This window comes from Bolinopsis microptera, chromosome 2 (genome assembly GCF_026151205.1).
Source record: "Bolinopsis microptera isolate Bmic1 chromosome 2, MBARI_Bmic_1.0, whole genome shotgun sequence".
NCBI lineage: Eukaryota > Metazoa > Ctenophora > Tentaculata > Lobata > Bolinopsidae > Bolinopsis > Bolinopsis microptera.
The window spans coordinates 596,403-620,058 of NC_087073.1; the positions used below are offsets into that span (position 1 = coordinate 596,403).

The 23,656-nt window shown below is 41.4% G+C and overlaps 1 protein-coding gene across 3 annotated transcripts; it reads left to right on the forward strand.

The window, feature by feature from the left end:
- The first annotated feature begins 2,053 nt into the window (after positions 1–2,053).
- LOC134811103 (uncharacterized) lies at positions 2,054–23,633 on the forward strand. 3 transcript variants are annotated; one of them, XM_063817827.1, is made up of 17 exons: positions 2,054–2,135; positions 2,290–2,385; positions 2,732–2,871; positions 9,325–9,482; positions 12,043–12,203; positions 12,623–12,836; positions 17,538–17,662; positions 18,072–18,194; positions 18,412–18,668; positions 19,821–19,956; positions 21,975–22,112; positions 22,282–22,499; positions 22,611–22,721; positions 22,779–22,850; positions 22,932–23,157; positions 23,266–23,407; positions 23,544–23,633. In XM_063817827.1, the coding sequence occupies exons 1-15, from the start codon at positions 2,102–2,104 to the stop codon at positions 23,037–23,039; spliced, it is 2,091 nt and encodes a 696-aa protein (XP_063673897.1). In that variant the 5' UTR covers positions 2,054–2,101; the 3' UTR covers positions 23,040–23,157; positions 23,266–23,407; positions 23,544–23,633. The 3 variants fall into 3 exon arrangements, with proteins under 3 accessions (XP_063673897.1, XP_063673898.1, XP_063673899.1); XM_063817828.1 differs by having other exon boundaries at positions 9,325–9,470; XM_063817829.1 differs by lacking the exon at positions 22,779–22,850.
- The last annotated feature ends 23 nt before the right edge of the window (positions 23,634–23,656 follow it).

Sequence of the window (23,656 nt, forward strand, 5' to 3'; positions counted from 1 at the left end):
TGCGAGCTTTTTACTGCGAGCTATTTACTGCGAGCTCTTTACTGCGAGCTCTTTACTGCGAGCTCTTTACTGCGAGCTCTTTACCGCGAGCTCTTTACTGCGTCCACAAAAAGTATATAAAAATAGAGGGGGACCACCAGTAATTCTCTCCCTAATAGCTACGATTACTGTACTGGTGAATGGTGCTGTCAAGAACAATCTGATATCTCTAACTAACTAATCTCCTAACTTATCTCCCGTAATCATGTGGAGCTGGAACCATGAGAGAGGGTAGTCAGGTGGTGGGTGGTTAATAACCACCACAGCCCAGTATCTACAGCCCTGTAAATATGGGCTCCGTATCCTAACTGCGGGATTGGATTTAAATTCCAGCTCTTCAGCGATTGTTATAATGCTCTGTAATTCGGGGAGGTTGCTGAATTGTTTTCTGGTTGTGGTGGCACCATCTGGATTAATTGTCTTTCGTGTACTTGTTGGGTTTTTGACGTAGACCAAGATGTATTGGGTTTGTTGGTATATTCGAGATGGTATTCATCAGGATTCGAAGAGTTAAACTATTTTTATATACTTTTAAAATATGCACTATTTAATGTGATTCTGACAGTTTGTATTTAATTTGTCGTTTATGAAGATTATTAAATGGTATTAATTTTAGTGAATCTTCAGTTAACTTGCAAAATGTTTTGGTTGTGTTTGTTATGTTGTCTTCAAGTATATCATTATCAAAACATCACCGCGAAAATGAATAACACTGAAATCATTCTTGATGATCTAGCTTTAGGTATTTGTGATCATGCAACACAACAACAGAGTGAACTATTTATAGTGACAGGTGTGAGCAGCAGTTGCTGGCACTGCTTTGTTTTGTACATCTCTGCAACAGTGAAACTCCTTTTCACCTTGTTATTGTAATACATGCACTCTGTACAAACTATCTGACTCTTTACTTAGCAATCCTGTGTCAATATTCAATATGCATACTCACATCTCAATATGCATATTAACATCTCAATATGCATATTTACAGCGGGTAGAATGTTTGTCTACCACCTAGAAGACGTTACGTCTCTCCGCTAGTTCACTGCTGTGCGAGCCTCCAGCTTACGTTGTAATTCTGCAACATCACTTTCCTTAGTAACTCAGTAACTCGGTAACTCAGTAACTCAAACTACCCTTCCTTCGTCATATCCGGGAACAGTCCTTTTTGGGAGACGTCTTTTATTTTGTCTTGTGTTGCGTTTCAGAAAGAAGTTTGTAAACGAACCATACCCACACTTTGCTTTTAGTTTAGGCCCTAGTTGATAATTTGGTGCAAAACTTTTAGTCGAAACTAAAAAATCATAAATGACTTCTTAACATTAGTTTACGGTTACCAGGAAATTCGGATGGTGATTTTCGCATACTATTTTCAGCTGGCATATTGAACAAACATTCAGCTTTTTGCCTTAAAAAATACCAACTTTAACTCAGAATAGTTTTAACAACCACACGTTTTGGATATGCTTCAGGAATCAGGATTTGTACTTATTATATACTGATCCAGCTACTGATTAGGACTCTACCGTGACTGTTTGAAGATTTCGGTGATAAGACTTCATAAAATCTAAGTTATGGGCCTGAAAATTGAAACTACAAAACTCCCTGTGCAACTGTGCAACTGTGCAACTGTGCAATATATTCCATGTTACACATAATGTGGTTTAACTTGCAAGTGAAACCTTGTCAAAGTTAAACCGAATTAGGAGCTTTGAGCTTCATAAAGGTGTTTCACAGATATAAACGCGTTTCCAGTCATCTCCAGTCCTTGCTGACAGCTCTGAGATAGACTGTAATAATTAGTAATAATTAGTAATAATTAGTTGGTGTAGCGGCCTAACGCATACCAAGCCACACAGTCACTGCGGCCAGACAGAGAAAACACAAATATTGTTCAGTTCGTCATTTTGATCGCATCTTTAGCTAGAATTAATAAAAGTTGGTTAATCGAAATATTTATAATGGTACTCTAACATTTATATTAGTTTCATCTCCTCAGTAATATTAGTTTCATCTCCTCAGAGGTGGTTCCAAATGACTATCATGTTATGTGAAATGGGTTAAGATGTTGTTCTTAATATCGCTGGCTGCTTTATGCGGTAAGTACCGAGTTAACTGTATCGTATTGATAACTAACTCGGTTTTAGCTGTATGAACGACGTACAGTGTATATTTGTTAGACTACAATTTTGTCTGGTAACAGTGGTATACTGGTAACAGTATAACCCACCCTTTTGAGAATATATTTTCCAGGTTTAACTCAAACTGAGCAACTGATTTGTATGCCCAAGTCCTTCATCAACGAATCTAACCCTGATGAAAAAGTACTCCGACCCTCCTTAAAAAACGGTAAATTCTGATATTATTTTGATTTTTTAATCTCGTTTTGTGGATTATCGTTGATTTGAACCAAAATAATACCAAAAATGGTCCCCCAATGAGCTACCGTTATAGATGAGGATTAGAATATAACGATCTCACACTCTCATCATCTCAGTGGTTACCAGGTTACCAGGTTACCAGGTTACCAGGTTACCAGGTTACCAGGTTAACACGTTCATGAGGATTAGAATATAACGATCTCACACTCTCATCGTCTCAGTGGTTACCAGGTTACCAGGTTACCAGGTTACCAGGTTACCTGGTTACCAGGTTACCAGGTTAACACGTCGATCTCACACTCACATCGTCTCAGGGACACGACTATCGTTCAGTTTCTCACTAAAGACGGACAACAACAACAGTGGTCATTATGTTGACTTTGAGAGCTACACCCGTCAAGTGGTCCTGAGATTACAGTTTAACCACAAGTGTGACAACTGTAATAAATCTCAGGTCAGATATTCTAGTCAGGTACTCGCTTGTCCTGTGTGACAACTGTAATAAATCTCAGGTCAGATATTCTAGTCAGGTACTCCCTTGTCCTGTGTGACAACTGTAATAAATCTCAGGTCAGATATTCTAGTCAGGTACTCGCTTGTCCTGTGTGACAACTGTAATAAATCTCAGGTCAGATATTCTAGTCAGGTACTCGCTTGTCCTGTGTGACAACTGTAATAAATCTCAGGTCAGATATTCTAGTCAGGTACTCCCTTGTCCTGTGTGACAACTGTAATAAATCTCAGGTCAGATATTCTAGTCAGGTACTCCCTTGTCCTGTGTGACAACTGTAATAAATCTCAGGTCAGATATTCTAGTCAGGTACTCGCTTGTCCTGTGTGACAACTGTAATAAATCTCAGGTCAGATATTCTAGTCAGGTACTCGCTTGTCCTGTGTGACAACTGTAATAAATCTCAGGTCAGATATTCTAGTCAGGTACTCGCTTGTCCTGTGTGACAACTGTAATAAATCTCAGGTCAGATATTCTAGTCAGGTACTCCCTTGTCCTGTGTGACAACTGTAATAAATCTCAGGTCAGATATTCTAGTCAGGTACTCGCTTGTCCTGTGTGACAACTGTAATAAATCTCAGGTCAGATATTCTAGTCAGGTACTCCCTTGTCCTGTGTGACAACTGTAATAAATCTCAGGTCAGATATTCTAGTCAGGTACTCGCTTGTCCTGTGTGACAACTGTAATAAATCTCAGGTCAGATATTCTAGTCAGGTACTCGCTTGTCCTGTGTGACAACTGTAATAAATCTCCCCAATCTCAGGTCAGATATTCTAGTCAGGTACTCGCTTGTCCTGTGTGACAACTGTAATAAATCTCAGGTCAGATATTCTAGTCAGGTACTCGCTTGTCCTGTGTGACAACTGTAATAAATCTCAGGTCAGATATTCTAGTCAGGTACTCGCTTGTCCTGTGTGACAACTGTAATAAATCTCAGGTCAGATATTATAGTCAGGTACTCGCTTGTCCTGTGTGACAACTGTAATAAATCTCAGGTCAGATATTCTAGTCAGGTACTCGCTTGTCCTGTGTGACAACTGTAATAAATCTCAGGTCAGATATTCTAGTCAGGTACTCCCTTGTCCTGTGTGACAACTGTAATAAATCTCAGGTCAGATATTCTAGTCAGGTACTCGCTTGTCCTGTGTGACAACTGTAATAAATCTCAGGTCAGATATTCTAGTCAGGTACTCCCTTGTCCTGTGTGACAACTGTAATAAATCTCAGGTCAGATATTCTAGTCAGGTACTCGCTTGTCCTGTGTGACAACTGTAATAAATCTCAGGTCAGATATTCTAGTCAGGTACTCCCTTGTCCTGTGTGACAACTGTAATAAATCTCAGGTCAGATATTCTAGTCAGGTACTCGCTTGTCCTGTGTGACAACTGTAATAAATCTCAGGTCAGATATTCTAGTCAGGTACTCGCTTGTCCTGTGTGACAACTGTAATAAATCTCAGGTCAGATATTCTAGTCAGGTACTCGCTTGTCCTGTGTGACAACTGTAATAAATCTCAGGTCAGATATTATTATAGATATATAGATATTCTAGTCAGGTACTAGATTGAATAAGTTGGATAACTTTCTGAACTTGTGTCAACACTGAACACATGGTGCCCATATTGTGTAGCCAAACATTTTAGGGGTTTAGTATTTATAGCACCCCGAGTTTTCATTTCACGAAACGATGATGATGAAAACCTAATTATCATAGGCTACATTTTTGCATGATAGATCTGAAAATAGAAAATAAAATCTCTAAAAAGGATTGCACCCAAAGCTATAAATAGTTTTTAAAATCACATTCAAATAAGTTGGTCATTCACTTGAGTCATGGCGACAGATTCTAAGCTTGAGCTTATCATACTTTAGAATATGACTGCAGACCTGGATGAATTTTGGGTCTCTGGGGCAGTTGAGGATCGCTAAATGTGGAATTCCCAGATTTTCCAGACTGGAAACCACGTAACGAAGTTAAAGGTTAAGAAATGTGCCCATAAACCAGTGTCGACCAAGACCTCAGTTAGAAGAGCCATTACTCGTTTTGCCCTGGCCTAGGTGAAGAATCGCATTCCCTCGGCATCAGCTCTCTTTTAAAATTTTAATTAGGATTTTTACTGAGAAATTTAAAAAAACATTTCCGCATTTTGCGTGTGGTATCCTGTACACTGTACACTGTACACTGTCCGTGTGGTATCCTGTCCATTGGAATAAATAATCTGTGATATCTTTGTATAAGGAAAGCTGGCTTGGAATTTTAAACTGTCCAATATTTTCGCGTCGTTCAACGTTCTCGCTGTCGTTAAGTCGTTTGAACATGAGTATCGCTAGGCTTTAGCTTGGTTACTTCGTCGTTGGTGCCATTTCCAATAGGCGCATGTTTTCTTCATGATAAGGTACTTAAAGTGCGGAACGTGCGCGGGCAGAGTTGTATTAAATTGTAAATACAAGGGATAGTCACAGCGGGGTCGCTGATAATCATAAAGTACCCCCCTGTTGAGTGTTGGCGCCCCTTCCCCTTTTGGCGACCCTCGCTAAAATTGAGCAAATTAGATGCTTCTAGAGGATACGCCGGCAAAATCTTTTAAAAAGTGTCTTTCTAGAGCAAAACGCGCAGTTTTGCTGCTAGTTAGTACCGTAATTAAGTTTTTCGAAATTGTCCCACATTAAAACGCGACGATTTGGCGCCCCCCTAAGAGTAAGATTGCTCCCCCGCACAGCGGGGTCGGCTTGGCCCTTCGTTACGCCACTGTTTATGTGTATGACTATGATGAGCCATGACTTTGATTGTTGATTGACTAAGTATTATTAACATTTTTAAACGGTTCAGTTCATGTTAAATGGTACCTGCTGTTAAAGGTCTCCCGACAGAATACATGTCTGAAGCTGTATCGGTGGTTCTGAAGACGATCTTTGTGACTGGGCCTTCATATATCTCCTTGCAAACATAATGCTTTGCTTTCCAGAAGAAGTATTCCAGGACTAGGACCTCATTGCAGTGGACAATCAGTCTGTCCTGCTCTTTGGTGATCGTCCAATCTTTGTTGTCATCGGAAGGTAGGTTAGTGAGTTGGAGACTTGTAGGCGCAGTCTCCTCCGTGTCACAGTTAGTTACGAAGTAGCTCGTGACACTCCCGAACTCTATCCGGAAAAAACGCGCATAACTGTGTCCTCCGAAGTCTATATAGATCATTTGCTGGCTGCTTTCTTTCGAGTCGGTCCTGATGTAGAGGGATTCACCCGGCATGTTGATGTTCACTGGGTGAACGTTTCCTCTAGTCACAAACGTCCATGTTCCTGATATCGAAACATTGATAAATGTTAGTGTTACCTTTTTAAGCGAATTATATTTTCTAAACTTTGGAATCTTAAATATTGGAAGCTACGGTTAGTTTATTTTTATTCATTTATCATAAGTTTAATTTTTGTACAACTCACCTTTATTCGCCCGAGTTGCCATAGTTGTCAATAAAACTGTTAGAATCCCATTCAAGAGAGACATTACTTCTGAAACTCCTTTCTGAATAACAGATTCATGTATTATTTTGTATTTTTTTTAACTGATTCGCACAGTTAACTAAACAATCACATTATTATGCAAGAGACCTACTACGAAAAGGATTAAAGATTAAAAATTGCAAGCATTGTTTTCCGATGGGTAATCGACGATTAACTCAAAATAGCCTATCGAAACTGGGAGGGGACCTTTGGTATAGGTTTAAGAATGGTGTAATAAAAGATGTCAAAGCTTGAAGGTGATATTTTGGACAAGCATTGTTTCCCGATGGGTAATCGACGATTAACACAAGAAAGCTCATTGTTGAATGGCTTGTGGGAGATCGAGGACCCTTGTATTAAACATGATTAATAAAAACTAATGGTAAGAACTAATGATAGAGAATAAGAGTTTCATAAGCTCCCCGACGCGATCATACACTAGGCCAGGATAGCGTTAACCCTTTACGTTTACGTTAATCAGGTCTCATCTCCTTATAGTACAGCAGATTTGAATATATGAATATTAACTGTTTCCAGAAAACCAGGCCGTAGAGCTTTGCAGTACATGGCGTACGCCATGCAATTAAAAAATAAAAGTGAGGGATCGTGAATGGTGCATATAAAGATCATTTAAAGATTTAATAATATCATGCTCAAAAACTACTTTCAGCCCAACAGGCAACACCTAAAATAATGATCCCACTGATAAATTTTGAAATTCTAACTGGACCGAATTTTATTACTATATATACCGATAACCGATAGTTTATCATCTTCGCAAAAACCATATTCTTTGAATCTGTTTAACGTTAACTAGTTAACTGGACAAAGGAACAGTTGTTGAGTTAGCTGCACCCTCACTGTTTCGTCTACGAAAAGATGAGGAGTCTGACAAATAGTCAGTGCACTGTTAGGAAATAGCGCAAGTAAAGGAGCGCACAAGAGATTCTATGTGAGTTTTAATCGTTTCCTATATAACCGCGTCATTCTATTCACTACATTCGGGCCATTATGTGATCAGGACTGAGCTGTCGAGAATCTTGATCGCCTCTTCCAGAGATCCTCCAGTAAGCGTCCCTCCTATACCCGCGAGCTATTACGATTTCTCGTGGAAGAGGCTGAAATTTGCCGAGTGCAGTAATGAAGACCGATTAGGCCCGCCTGAACAAAGGGACACACAGTGCTGTTTTCCTGGGCGGCGCTCAGAATCTCTATTCTAACATAATAGCCTGGGGTCCCCAGGTAAAGTGATGTTAGGAAATAGTGAACTGAGATGTTTTACACAGATTCACAGAATATGGTTTTTGCGAAGTAAAGACGGTTAATTCTCTATATATATATCAGAGCACTAGAATCGATGCTATTGATACTCGACGAGAACAAACTAGAAGATCAACTTTACAACCCATTGCTGTGTCAAGAAAGGGCACACCATCGATTTATTAAGCTTGGGAAACAGAAAGACAAAGCAATAAGAAGCTTACTTTCTACAATAAAGTTAAAGAGGCTTTCAAACTTAAAGCGGAGCCGTACCTCACTCTACCGTCGAGAACTGGAAGCAACTTCGTGGCTAGGATCCGAATGAGTGGACATAAGCTTAACGTAGAAACTGGAAGATGTGGGAGACGAACTGGTAGTCGAAATTATAGAATCTGTGAATTCTGCAGCGAGAATTCCGTGATGGAGCTCCTCCTTAACCTTCCAGGTGTCGACCCGATCATAAAAGATGAAGAACACTTCCTTAGAACATGTCCCAGGTACCATTCCAGTAGGACTAACATGAAGTAGCCCACAAAGTCTTTGCTATTTCATGACATAAAGAGCCTCTTTCTTCCGGAACACATAGTGGAATTTACCAAATTCGACGCTCAGCTATGCAGAACACGATTTCCTGTGAAGAAGAAACACAAACACTAGTGCCACAGTTCGGGACTTCACCTTTCCGCCACACCCCCTTCATCTGCATTTTACATTTGCACTCCACTCCAACACAATCACGTCGTCGACTACACAATCACACATCAAGCATCTTTATTTTTCACATTTCACTTTGTTGTTGTTTTCCTGATAGGGTTTGCGTGCTTTTCTCGCTCTTTTTGGTAGCTTCTATCATGATCGATTTGCACTCGCCTCTGGCTTTAGAGTGACACCACGACATTTTGGTAATGGTTTTTTTCCTATTTTGATTTCGGACTTTGGATTTATTATGTAGCAACGCCAATCTAACGTTATTATACTGTAATATATAGATCTATCTTTGTTAACCTTGTAAACCTTGTAAACCTTGTAAACCTTGTAAACCTTGTAAACCTTGTAAACCTTGTAAACCTTGTAAACCTATATCAATATGGATCCTTGCCATTTTAAAGTCACTGACACCACGGCATCAACTTTAACGTGACTTTCCGCAAAACCGTAAAAAATATACAATTACAACTGAAACTTTTTTGACTGGGTCAAATGCTTTAATGCTTTAAAAATCAGCATGAAAAAAATAAAAAATTGGCCAAGGAATAAGAATTTTAATTAAATAGGTAATAATTATTTAAGTCTCTCGAGTCTTGACACCACTTTAGGGTTAGACGGGTTCCTGCTAGTTATGGTAACGGGTATTGAACCCGTAAGCGAGTTTGATACTCCCATTGGTACACGAATATCGTTGTATTTATCAAATAGGACATAAGTCACCAGTTAAACTCAGTCTGAAAGTAGAAATGTTGATTAACACAATTAACACTCAGTCTGATGAGGGTATTTATTATAAATCAATGGGATGCTAATAGTTATTAGTTACCTATTACATTAACTTTCAGGTATCCATTAAGCATATCTTTTTTTCATTACAGAATTTCAAATGCGATCTCTCCCAAACCCTGCCCATAATAAAATACACTACAGTTGACATTATCGTCGATAAGACGGAAGAACACAGGGGGTGAAGGTTATGACACCCCTGAAACAGTTGGCAAGACAGAGGTGAAGGAGTTCTCTCACGGTACAATTCCGGTTCAAATCATCCTTAACACAACTGTTACCGACAAGGGGTCAGTATTTCAGTATGTAGTGTAGTGTAGTGTAGTGTGGTGTAGTGTAGTGTAGTGTAGTGTAGTGTAGTGTGGTGTAGTGTAGTGTAGTGTAGTGTAGTGTAGTGTAGTGTAGTGTAGTGTAGTGTAGTGTAGTGTAGTGTAGTGTAGTGTCATCCTTAACACAACTGTTACCGACAAGGGGTCAGTATTTCAGTATGTAGTGTAGTGTAGTGTAGTGTAGTGTAGTGTAGTGTAGTGTAGTGTAGTGTAGTGTAGTGTAGTGTAGTGTAGTGTAGTGTAGTGTAGTGTAGTGTAGTGTAGTGTAGTGTAGTGTAGTGTAGTGTAGTGTAGTGTAGTGTAGTGTAGTGTAGTGTGGTGTAGTGTAGCGTAGCGTAGCGTAGCGTAGTGTAGTGTAGTGTAGTGTAGTGTAGTGTAGTGTAGTGTAGTTTAGTGTAGTGTAGTGTAGTGTGGTGTGGTGTGGTGTAGTGTAGTGTAGTGTAGTGTAGTGTAGTGTAGTGTAGTGTAGTGTAGTGTAGTGTAGCGTAGCGTAGCGTAGCGTAGTGTAGTGTAGTGTAGTGTAGTGTAGTGTAGTGTAGTGTAGTGTAGTTTAGTGTAGTGTAGTGTAGTGTGGTGTGGTGTAGTGTAGTGTAGTGTAGTGTAGTGTAGTCTAGTGTAGTGTAGTGTAGTGTAGTGTAGTGTAGTGTAGTGTAGTGTAGTGTAGTGTAGTGTAGTGTAGTGTAGTGTAGTGTAGTGTGGTGTAGTGTAGTGTAGTGTAGTGTAGTGTAGTGTAGTGTAGTGTAGTGTAGTGTAGTGTAATGTAGTGTAGTGTAGTGTAGTGTTCTGTAGTGTAGTGTAGTGTAGTGTAGTGTAGTGTGTAGTGTGTAGTGTGTAGTGTAGTGTAGTGTAGTGTAGTGTAGTGTAGTGTAGTGTAGTGTAGTGTAGTGTAGTGTAGTGTAGTGTAGTGTAGTGTAGTGTAGTGTAGTGTAGTACATAGTGTAGTGTAGTGTAGTGTAGTGTAGTGTAGTGTAGTGTAGTGTAGTGTAGTGTAGTGTAGTGTAGTGTAGTGTAGTGTAGTGTAGTGTAGTGTAGTGTAGTGTAGTGTAGTGTAGTGTAGTGTAGTGTAGTGTAGTGTAGTGTAGTGTAGTGTAGTACATAGTGTAGTGTAGTGTAGTGTAGTGTAGTGTAGTGTAGTGTAGTGTAGTGTAGTGTAGTGTGGTGTGGTGTGGTGTGGTGTAGTGTAGTGTAGTGTAGTGTAGTGTAGTGTAGTGTAGTGTAGTGTAGTGTGGTGTGGTGTGGTGTGGTGTGGTGTGGTGTGGTGTGGTGTGGTGTAGTGTAGTGTAGTGTAGTGTAGTGTAGTGTGGTGTGGTGTGGTGTGGTGTGGTGTGGTGTGGTGTGGTGTGGTGTGGTGTGGTGTGGTGTGGTGTGGTGTGGTGTGGTGTAGTGTAGTGTAGTGTAGTGTAGTGTAGTGTAGTGTAGTGTAGTGTGGTGTGGTGTGGTGTGGTGTGGTGTGGTGTGGTGTGGTGTGGTGTGGTGTGGTGTGGTGTAGTGTAGTGTAGTGTAGTGTAGTGTAGTGTAGTGTAGTGTAGTGTAGTGTAGTGTAGTGTAGTGTAGTGTAGTGTAGTGTAGTGTAGTGTAGTGTAGTGTAGTGTAGTGTAGTGTAGTGTAGTGTAGTGTAGTGTGGTGTGGTGTGGTGTGGTGTGGTGTGGTGTGGTGTGGTGTAGTGTAGTGTAGTGTAGTGTAGTGTAGTGTAGTGTAGTGTAGTGTAGTGTAGTGTAGTGTAGTGTAGTGTAGTGTAGTGTAGTGTAGTGTAGTGTAGTGTAGTGTAGTGTAGTGTAGTGTAGTGTCATCCTTAACACAACTGTTACCGACAAGGGGTCAGTATTTCGGGGATTATTTTATCGATTGTTATATTCCGGTGATTGATATTTGCCATTTTAATAGGCAATTCGGTAATCTGTCGATGGACACTTGAGGGACACCTAAGGCACGGTTGGCACACACAAGGGTTAATTAACGTACGGACACTTTAAGGCCGTGGAGACAGAAACAAGTTGGAGTTATATCAACAAAAAAACATGCCACGAAATCACTGTGCCTTGCTTCAACTTGTTTATTTATAAATAAAACCAAAGACCCATGTCCCAGGTCTCTCACGAACAAGGTCCGAGGTCCCAGCTCTCTCACGATGTGGTGTGGTATGGTGTGGTGTGGTGTGGTGTGGTGTGGTGTGGTGTGGTGTGGTGTGGTGTGGTGTGGTGTGGTGTGGTGTGGTGTGGTGTGGTGTGGTGTGGTGTGGTGTGGTGTGGTGTGGTGTGGTGTGGTGTGGTGTGGTGTGGTGTGGTGTGGTGTGGTGTGGTGTGGTGTGGTGGTCAAAGTGCTCACTAAAAGATAAAGGTAGAAATTCATGGAATGAAAAATGTACTTTTTCTGGTGAAGTTTTTCATTTTGTTTATGAATCCAATAATCCTCGAGAGTGAAAATGTGTCCACTATGTAATATGTATGTCTTCAGTTTGTCTTCAGTGTCCACCGACAGATTACCTATATTGCTACTGTTAACTGTGCCTAACCTTATACAAATTTTACTTCAGATTCTACTTCACGATAGAGGCCCAAAAAGACGGTGATGAATATTACGACCCTGTGAAGCATTTCAGAGTTCACGAATATAACTACATTCCTTATCAGACCACTAGTATTATATACCTTAAGCCTCTGCCAAATCTCGTCGCTAGGATTTGCTATCCTGATGGTACTGTTTAACACTTTTAAGTGGGGGGGGGGTCTGCTACACTTCTTTACACCATACATAAAAAAGGCTAAAATGTGGTGTAAAAAGTGTAGCGTAAAATAACCTAAAAAGTTACATTTTTTCCACCAAAGGTATGTTTTACCTTTCGAAATGTACCGTGGGAAGACTAATTGGAAAATAATAGAAAAAAGAAGATTTTTAGAAGATAATTTGGTTAAGTGTAAAATAGTGTAATATAGTGTGAAATAGTGTGAAATAATGTAAAAAAGTGTAGCAGACCCCCCCCCCCCCCCCTTAAGTTGTCTTCGTTCTGATTATTGTACAAGCTTAAAGTGTAGTGTAAATAGCGTAAAAGCTTAAAGTCATTTAAAAGGTAATTTAACCGGTTAATTCGGTTTTAACAAAGCGATATTCCCCAGATGAATGCAAAAGAGTGTGCCTATCATGTCCCCAGGGGACCAGGCTCCAGCCCTTGGTAGATTCAGATGAGGGAAGCAACTTCAACAACACTCACTTCAACAACACTCACAAGTGCACGGAGTGTTTCCCCGGGACTCACTCTGCCTCAGTTAACAGCGAGCAGTGTTCAGTGTGTCACCCTGGTTACTTCGCGGAAATGTTCTCCATGTCCAGGTTTAGTGTGACTAGGGTGTTACTAGGGTGTTACTAGGGTGTTACTAAGGCGAGCAGTGTTCAGTGTGTCAGCCTGGTTACTACGCGGAAATGTTCTCCATGTCCAGGTTTAGTGTGACTAGGGTGTTACTAGGGTGTTACTAGGGTGTTACTAGGGTGTTACTGAGGTGTTACTAGGGTATACTAAGGTGTTACTAGGGTGTTCAGTGTGTCAGCCTGGTTATTACGCAGAAATCGGAAACATTTTAAACAGAACATACATGATCACAGAATAGAAAGAATCTATAAAAACAGTAATGTAAATTTTGATTGTTTGTCGAAACTTCTCAAAGAATGTAAATATTCGAGCTATTTATATGAAATGAAATGATTCATATGATTAACCAACAACACAAGGAAGGTGGTTAACCATGTCAGAGCGGCTGACTGTGAGTGATGTGAGCAAATGTGTAAAAATGACCAAGAGTATAACTCAATATAAGGCTAAGACAAAATTAAAACATCTTTTATTGTAAACTAAAAAAAAGAAGAAACCATACAATACATGTAGGTATAATATTGGATACTAAAACGCAGAGATGTGCTACAGTTGTACCTACAAAATATGGTCCCGTACAAGCAAGATAAACAATCAAAATATGATTAAATTTAGCACAGCGCTCTCTCAAACGCCAATTAACAACTTTCAAACTCAGGGGGGCTGTTAAATATATTGAATAATACGTTAGTAACACATCACAACACAGCACAATAGCAGTGCCTGAAGCTGCAATGCACATAGACATGAAATACATACAGCTAACTTTAAAAAGTGAACAATAATCGGACCATGCATTGTAGTCTATAATGTCATTAAATTTAATCGTGATTATGTTTGCAAGATAAAGACATGCGACTTTATGGAAGCTAAGAAATTTGATTTGGTTAGGTTCATCAAAAATAAGTCTTAGTTCACAATCCTTCCAGTTCAAATTCATCAAAAGTTACCATCTCGGCTGTTTCCTAAGTTCATTTTATCCAGTTTAGGTTGTCATGGCTAATATCTTCACAGCTGTGTCTCAGTTTCATTGCTCGTATTCGCTATCACCCCAGAAAGACTGCTTGCTCTATTTGGGAGTATTCCAACAATCCACAACCTCATTTCTCTCATCCTCAAAACATAGAGCAGTGGGTTTAGAGAAGCGTTTAGGACCGTACAGAAGATTTCACTTAGAAGCCAGCTGTAGAAGTACATAAAATAGTTATCATATATTGAATACGGGTAAATCTTGGACATCACCATGGTGAGGAGAAAGCAGTTGATAAAAGTAAAGCAATTGCAGCAGAGGAAGAGGGCTGTAAAGTAAGTAATGGTGATGGAAGCATGGTTATTTCTCCTTTGGGACACATTGTTTGCGGCAGATTCTTTTCGGAGCATAACAATGGAGACAAGAAACGTCAGAAACACAATGATTGGAGGAATCCCCAAACAAGCGGTGTAGTTAAGTATATAGAAGGTTTTAATCAATGAAGATGTTTCGGGTACGTCACTAGGGATGGTGCAACTTACATCCTCCACAATGTGCAAGATGTTTACAAGATAAAGACATGCAACTTGATGGAAGCTCAGAAATTTGATTTGGTTAGGTTCATCAAAAATAAGTCTTAGTTCACAATCCTTCCAGTTCAAATTCATCAAAAGTTACCAGCTCGGCTGTTTCCTAAGTTCATTTTATCCAGTTTAGGTTGTCATGGCTAATATCTTCACAGCTGTGTCTCAGTTTCATTGCTCGTATTCGCTATCACCCCAGAAAGACTGCTTGCTCTATTTGGGAGTATTCCAACAATCCACAACCTCATTTCTCTCATCCTCAAAACATAGAGCAGTGGGTTTAGAGAAGCGTTTAGGACCGTACAGAAGATTTCACTTAGAAGCCAGCTGTAGAAGTACATAAAATAGTTATCATATATTGAATACGGGTAAATCTTGGACATCACCATGGTGAGGAGAAAGCAGTTGATAAAAGTAAAGCAATTGCAGCAGAGGAAGAGGGCTGTAAAGTAAGTAATAGTGATGGAAGCATGGTTATTTCTCCTTTGGGACACATTGTTTGCGACAGATTCTTTCCGGAGCATAACAATGGAGATAAGAAACGTCAGAAACACAATGATTGGAGGAATTCCCAAACAAGCGGTGTAGTTAAGTATATAGAAGGTTTTAATCAATGAAGATGTTTGGGGTACGTCACTAGGCCGGATGGTGCAACTTACATCCTCCACAATGTGCATGTGGGTATGAAGTGTAGTGTTCCAAATACAGTGGTATATGAGGTAGAGAGCAATGGACACAAGAACTGCTCTTTTGTTGACTTTGTAGAAAGGGTACTTTATGACAATCGCTCGCGATAACGACAGTGTCATAACCACGAATATGGACATTTGTTGAAGCAAGGAGAGGATAAAACTCCAAATCGAGCAGACAATTTTGTTGTCGAGTAATCCAGGATTTCGGTTTTTCAGCAAACTAAAAGCAACTGGAAGGTGGATGACGGAGGAACCTATATCGATAGAGCAGGCAACTATGTAAAGAAGAGTTGACAGATTTCGTTTCTTTGTGTGGACGAAATATTTCAAAGCTAGACAGTTTCCCGGTAGTCCGATCACAAAGCAGACAAAGAGTCCGAACGCTATCAACCCATCATAAATTCTGTACTGAGTTTCCAGAATGAGAGTATTATTCATCCTCAAACTTAGAATCAGCGTAGATTGAATCAATATAAGGGCAGTTTCTCGGACTACTTTATCACAAACCACAAACGTATGTTAAGACCTCTAAGTACTGAGTAAACCGATAAATATTCAAAGCTGCGGCTCACCTGGCCCACGTTTACTTTTATTTATATATAAGTTAAAACACCGGTAGTAAAATAATTAATGAGTAAACAACTCATAAGCCGAGGCACGGGTGCGCTAATAGACCACGTGGTTAAGATCTGTACTGAACATGTTGGGCACGGAAAACTTTTGCAGGTGATCTAATATTAAATGAAACGTTGGAACATCATGTGTAATATCACTTATCGTTGCTCTATCATTTAACTTTAAGCTGTTTTTAGAGAACGTAGAGAAAATTGTCTACAGTTATTAAATTACTGTCTTTTTACTGTCACCAAGATGTAAATCAGATCGAACGAGAAATTAGATCGAACGAGAAATTAGATCGAACGGCGTCTCAATTCGATCTGATTTACATCTTGGTGACAGTAACTGTGACAGTAACTGTCACCAAGATGTAAATCAGATCGAATTGAGACGCCGTTCGATCTAATTTCTCGTTCGATCTGATTTACATCTTGGTGACAGTAATGGTTTCCAGGAAGTCAGAGGCTCTAAAAACTGACGATTAACTGGGCTTTCATAATTGTCAAATTTACGTCTAATAATTTTAGCGTATTTGTCCAGGTTTGTCAGCTTCTGGAGCTCGTGTTTAAATTATAAAATTTATATAAATATTGTTACAATTTAAATAACACAAAAAACACCCGAATTTTTTGTTTGTTTGTTAAACTTAGAAAATCTTTATCTTTCATTGCACCCCACCTATAGGGCCCACTCTACTATTGTATTTCATTGCACCCCACCTATAGGGCCCACTCTACTACTGTATTTCATTGCACCCCACCTATAGGGCCCACTCTACTACTGTATTTCATTGCACCCCACCTATAGAGTCCACTCTACTACTGTATTTCATTGCACCCCACCTATAGGGCCCACTCTACTACTGTATTTCATTGCACCCCACCTATAGGGCCCACTCTACTACTGTATTTCATTGCACCCCACCTATAGGGCCCACTCTACTACTGTATTTCATTGCACCCCACCTATAGAGCCCACTCTACTACTGTATTTCATTGCACCCCACCTATAGAGCCCACTCTACTACTGTATTTCATTGCACCCCACCTATAGGGCCCACTCTACTACTGTATTTAATTGCACCCCACCTATAGGGCCCACTCTACTACTGTATTTCATTGCACCCTACCTATAGAGTCCACTCTACTACTGTATGTCATTGCACCCCACCTATAGAGTCCACTCTACTACTGTATTTCATTGCACCCCACCTATAGGGCCCACTCTACTACTGTATTTCATTGCACCCCACCTATAGGGCCCACTCTACTACTGTATTTCATCGCACCCCACCTATAGGGCCCACTCTACTACTGTATTTCATTGCACCCCACCTATAGGGCCCACTCTACTACTGTATTTCATTGCACCCCACCTATAGGGCCCACTCTACTACTGTATTTCATTGCACCCCACCTATAGGGCCCACTCTACTACTGTATTTCATTGCACCCCACCTATAGGGCCCACTCTACTACTGTATTTCATTGCACCCCACCTATAGGGCCCACTCTACTACTGTATTTCATTGCACCCCACCTATAGGGCCCACTCTACTACTGTATTTCATTGCACCCCACCTATAGGGCCCACTCTACTACTGTATTTCATTGCACCCCACCTATAGGTCCCACTCTACTACTGTATTTCATTGCACCCCAACTATAGGGCCCACTCTACTACTGTATTTCATTGCACCCCACCTATAGGGCCCACTCTACTACTGTATTTCAGTTGTGAACAGTGTTCCAAGGGTGTTACTAGGTGTTACTAGGGTGTTACTCTACTTCTGTATTTCAGTTGTGAGCAGTGTTCGAAGGGTACGAGCTCCAATATAACCGGGAGAAGCACGGAATGTGACCAGTGTGTTTTGGGATCGTACTCCTCTGAGCCTGGAGCAAAGCAGTGTGTCACGTGTCCTGCTGGTAAAACTTCTTGTTATTTAAAGGTGTTACTAAGGTGTTTCTAGGGTGTTACTAAGGTGTTACTTGGGTGTTACTAAGGTGTTTCTAGGGTGTTACTAAGGTGTTACTTGGGTGTTACTAGGGTGTCACGTGTCCTGCTGGTAAAACTTTTTGTTATTCAACCGTCAGACAGCTCCATCGACAGGGGACTAGGTGTTACTAAGGTGTTACTAGGGTGTTATTAAGGTGTTACTAGGTGTTAATAAGTTGTTAATAAGGTGTCCTGCTGGTAAAACTACTTGTTATTTGAAGGTGTTACTAAGGTGTTTCTAGGTTTACTAAGATGTTACTAAGGTGTTTCCAGGGTGTTACTAGGTGTTAGTTAAAGGGTTGATCTTGATTATTAACATGGCAATAACATGATACTCAGGTTCGATAACAGATAAAGCGACTGGGGCTAAGACGTGTACCCCGTGTGAAGCTGGAACATTCTCTCCGGGCGAAACTACTGTGTGTAGAAACTGTCCCGACAACTCTGTCAGTCCTAATACAGGTTTGTGCTTCAAATAACAATTTTTACCTTTCTTTGGAGTTCAATAAACGTTTGATGGTGATGAATTTGGTTTCGAACTGTGGTTTGTTCTCCCTCTTTTTTGCTCTGTTTCGTCTTATGTCCTTCTAAAATTTCACTTCAGATCATACCCTATTATTAACGCAGTTCTTAGAACGCCAGCAATCATTTCATCATTTCATCATCATACTCTATACAGGCACAGTTGAATGTGAGCAATGTATTTACGGAGCATTGACTGCTACCCACTGCACGTGCGTTGCCGGGACTCAGCGCGTCAGTGAAACCACGTGCGAAGTATGCAAAGAAGGAACGTACACACCACGTGACAACATGATAGAATGTTTGGAATGTGCTGGGAAAGTGACGGAGACCCACAAGTGTGAGTGTCCGGGACACATGAAACTGGTGGATGATGTTTGTGTTCGGAATTCTTGTACGCCAGGACAAAAGAAGGTAAATGATTTGTAGCGCGATGCACTACTGGGCCAAGTAAATTATACTGATCTCTCTCTCTCTCTCTCTCTCTCTCTCTCTCTCTCTCTCTCTCTCTCTCTCTCTCTCTCTCTCTCTCTCTCTCTCTCTCTCTCTCTCTCTCTCTCTCTCTCTCTCTCTCTCTCTCTCTTTCTCTCTCTCTCTCTCTCTTCTCTCTCTCTCTCTCTCCTCTTCTCTCTCTCTCTCTCTCTCTCTCTCTCTCTCTCTCTCTCTCTCTCTCTCTCTCTCTCTCTCTCTCTCTCTCTCTCTCTCTCTCTCTCTCTCTCTCTCTCTCTCTCTCTCTCTCTCTCTCTCTCTCTCTCTCTCTCTCTCTCTCTCTCTCTCTCTCTCTCCTCTCTCTCTCTCTCTCTCTCTCTCTCAGTGTCTTAAAATTCTGCCTATTGATTGTATTTAAGTATTTACAGACATCCTTATCCCACGATCTCACGGGAGTCACAATCAGCACTGAATTGCTGTTCTTTAAGATCATGAAGGCCGCCATGCATTTTACAAATTCCTCGCCGCGGACCTGCATCTACAAGTAAAGGAAGCTCATATCCTAGTACCTGGTTCGGACATGTTCCGTGATATGATGATAACTATAGATTTCTCCTCCTCTGATTTTAGATTTCATCGGCAACATATTAATATTAAGGCTTTCTTGGCAATGGGTAGGATAAGGGTCTGTACGTGGTTGCTATGGGTAGGATAAGGATCTGTACGTGGTTGCTATGGGTAGGATAAGGATCTGTACGTGGTTGCTATGGGTAGGATAAGGATCTGTACGTGGTTGCTATGGGTAGGATAAGGATCTGTACGTGGATGCTATGGGTAGGATAAGGATCTGTACGTGGTTGCTATGGGTAGGATAAGGATCTGTACGTAGTTGCTATGAGTAGGATAAGGATCTGGACGTGGTTGCTATGGGTAGGATAAGGATCTGTACGTGGTTGCTATGGGTAGGATAAGGATCTGTACGTGGTTGCTATGGGTAGGATAAGGATCTATACGTGGTTGCTATGGGTAGGATAAGGATCTGTACGTGGTTGATTTTCAGCGAGGCTTGGAAAGTTCCGTCACAGAAACTCAGTTGAAATATTTTTGTTCCTGGACTAAAATTCGTCTTGTTCTCAGAACGCGGACGGAACGTGTAGTACATGTTCACACGGGAGTTATAGTGTCGAGGCAGACTCAGAGAAATGTCTGCTTTGTGATCCGGGATCTTATCAAGATACTGAGGGAGACGTCCAGTGTAAACCCTGCCCTCAAGGTAAGAGTAGGACTCCTAAGTGTAATCCAGCACCTGAGAGGACCTTCAATAACACCTGACCTGTTTCAGGTACTTCACAGCACCTGAGAGGACCTTCAATAACACCCAACCTGTTACAGGTACTTCACAGCACCTGAGAGGACCTTCAATAACACCCGACCTGTTTCAGGTACTTCACAGCACCTGAGAGGACCTTCAATAACACCCAACCTGTTACAGGTACTTCACAGCACCTGAGAGGACCTTCAATAACACCCGACCTGTTTCAGGTACTTCACAGTACCTGAGAGGACCTTCAATAACACCCGACCTGTTTCAGGTACTTCACAGCACCTGAGAGCACCTTCAATAACACCTAACCTGTTACAGGTACTTCACAGCACCTGAGAGGACCTTCAATAACACCCGACCTGTTTCAGGTACTTCACAGCACCTGAGAGCACCTTCAATAACACCTGACCTGTTTCAGGTACTTCACAGCACCTGAGAGGACCTTCAATAACACCTGACCTGTTTCAGGTACTTCACAGCACCTGAGAGGACCTTCAATAACACCCGACCTGTTTCAGGTACTTCACAGCACCTGAGAGGACCTTCAATAACACCCGACCTGTTACAGGTACTTCACAGCACCTGAGAGGACCTTCAATAACACCCGACCTGTTTCAGGTACTTCACAGCACCTGAGAGGACCTTCAATAACACCCGACCTGTTTCAGGTACTTCACAGCACCTGAGAGGACCTTCAATAACACCCGACCTGTTTCAGGTACTTCACAGCACCTGAGAGGACCTTCAATAACACCCGACCTGTTACAGGTACTTCACAGCACCTGAGAGGACCTTCAATAACACCCGACCTGTTTCAGGTACTTCACAGTACCTGAGAGGACCTTCAATAACACCCGACCTGTTTCAGGTACTTCACAGCACCTGAGAGGACCTTCAATAACACCCAACCTGTTACAGGTACTTCACAGCACCTGAGAGGACCTTCAATAACACCCGACCTGTTTCAGGTACTTCACAGCACCTGAGAGCACCTTCAATAACACCCGACCTGTTTCAGGTACTTCACAGCACCTGAGAGCACCTTCAATAACACCCGACCTGTTTCAGGTACTTCACAGCACCTGAGAGCACCTTCAATAACACCCGACCTGTTTCAGGTACTTCACAGCACCTGAGAGGACCTCCAATAACACCCGACCTGTTTCAGGTACTTCACAGCACCTGAGAGGACCTTCAATAACACCCGACCTGTTTCAGGTACTTCACAGCACCTGAGAGCCCTTCAATAACACCCGACCTGTTTCAGGTACTTCACAGCACCTGAGAGGACCTTCAATAACATCCGACCTGTTTCAGGTACTTCACAGCACCTGAGAGGACCTTCAATAACACCCGACCTGTTTCAGGTACTTCACAGCACCTGAGAGGATCTTCAATAACACCCGACCTGTTTCAGGTACTTCACAGCACCTGAGAGGACCTTCAATAACACCTGACCTGTTTCAGGTACTTCACAGCACCTGAGAGGACCTTCAATAACACCTGACCTGTTTCAGGTACTTCACAGCACCTGAGAGGACCTTCAATAACACCCGACCTGTTTCAGGTACTTCACAGCACCTGAGAGGACCTTCAATAACACCCGACCTGTTTCAGGTACTTCACAGCACCTGAGAGGACCTTCAATAACATCCGACCTGTTTCAGGTACTTCACAGCACCTGAGAGGACCTTCAATAACACCCGACCTGTTTCAGGTACTTCACAGCACCTGAGAGGACCTTCAATAACACCCGACCTGTTTCAGGTACTTCACAGCACCTGAGAGGACCTTCAATAACACCCGACCTGTTTCAGGTACTTCACAGCACCTGAGAGCACCTTCAATAACACCCGACCTGTTTCAGGTACTTCACAGCACCTGAGAGCACCTTCAATAACACCCGACCTGTTTCAGGTACTTCACAGCACCTGAGAGGACCTTCAATAACACCCGACCTGTTTCAGGTACTTCACAGCACCTGAGAGGATCTGGATCATGCGCACCTTGTCAGCTGTCAACATATCAGAACAAGATCGGCCAGCGCACGTGTACGCACTGCCGGGGAACTGTTAACTCTGTCGAACACTCCTGTCAAGAAGACTGTTAGTCCATTTGATTTGATCTTCCATTCATGACTCAACCATCCACCAATTAATATTAACATGAATTAAACAGCTGTAAAATACCCGCTGTATTCTTTTAGATTAAACGAACACTTCTTTTGAGTGAAGTCTCCATGACACACAATATCTAAACGGAATTATTCGTCAGTGTTCGAGTGTGGTGCTAATACAATAGAGTACACCAACATTGGATCCGTGACATGGCCCCGGGCTGACAACAATAAAGTGGTTAAAGTTAAATGCGAACACGGCGGTATCGCCTTGAGAAGTTGTGTAGAAGATAGTTGGTTGCAACCGATTCTACTGGATTGCAACTCACAAGTCACAGAAAAATTGAACAAAGTTTTGGACAACAATGATAATCAGGTTTGGTGATGAGGGAACTCCAATTTGTATCTTTTCGTGATCGTTGTGATTGAGGAAAATTGATCGAATAAATGCTGTGCCCCTCTAAAAAATAAGCTAAAATCTTTATAGGATGTTGAAGCAATAAAGGAGATCGTGTCTGAGGAAATCTCCCAATTTGGTCCCAAAGATATAAAGAAAGTTGCCATAGCAATCGAGACCATATCTCCTAAAAACAAGCAGGTAAACACACCATACTTAAATGACACCATACTCGCTCAACTTGAGTTTTAACCCCAGGTAGCAACCAGCAAATTAGAAACTGCTGTTCAGATTACGAGTTACGACACAACCCTGCAGCACGTCTTTGAGGTGGTTACTATAGTTACTAATAACTATAGTAACTAGTTACTATAGTAACTAGTAACTATAGTAACCATGTTTTAATCCCAGGTAGCAACCAGCAAATTAGAAACTGCAGTTCAGATTACGAGTTACGACACAACCCTGCAGCACGTCTTTGAGGTGGTTACTATAGTTACTAGTAACTATAGTAACTAGTAACTATAGTAACCATGTTTTAACCCCAGGTAGCAACCAGCAAATTAGAAACTGCTGTTAAGATTACGAGTTACGACACAACCCTGCAGCACGTCGTGGACTTGTCTACAAAAGAAAGGTTAAAGTCAACTATTATTATTAGGACCTCTTGAACTTTGCTTCGTTTTTTCAGACATCTTCGCACTTTGTCGACGCTTATTTGTCGCTTTAAATCCACTGTTTGCAGGATTGTGTCGATTGTAGAGGAAGGTGTAGGTTTCTTGGTTGAGAATGGAGATAACAACCTGGAGAGGTTTAACTCCGACGACATCTCGATAAGTGTAAACCGTCAGGGTAGCCCTTCAAAACAACTTGGTCAGGATCAGATGGTGAGTTATACTTTATATTGAACTTTTGTAAGGGACCGTCTTTGCCATTCAAGTTTACAACCTCGCTAGGAAAGTAATCCCACGCTAGATGATATTTGAATTTGAAACAATCGAATTAAAATCTCTATAATTTCAGGTTTCAATCACTCAGAACTCGACTTTCTCTACAATTGTGTACCACAATTCCAAGCTGTTCGAGTCTCAGAGTTCCAGGACTGATCTGATCACATCGGAAGTGTTCAGCATAAA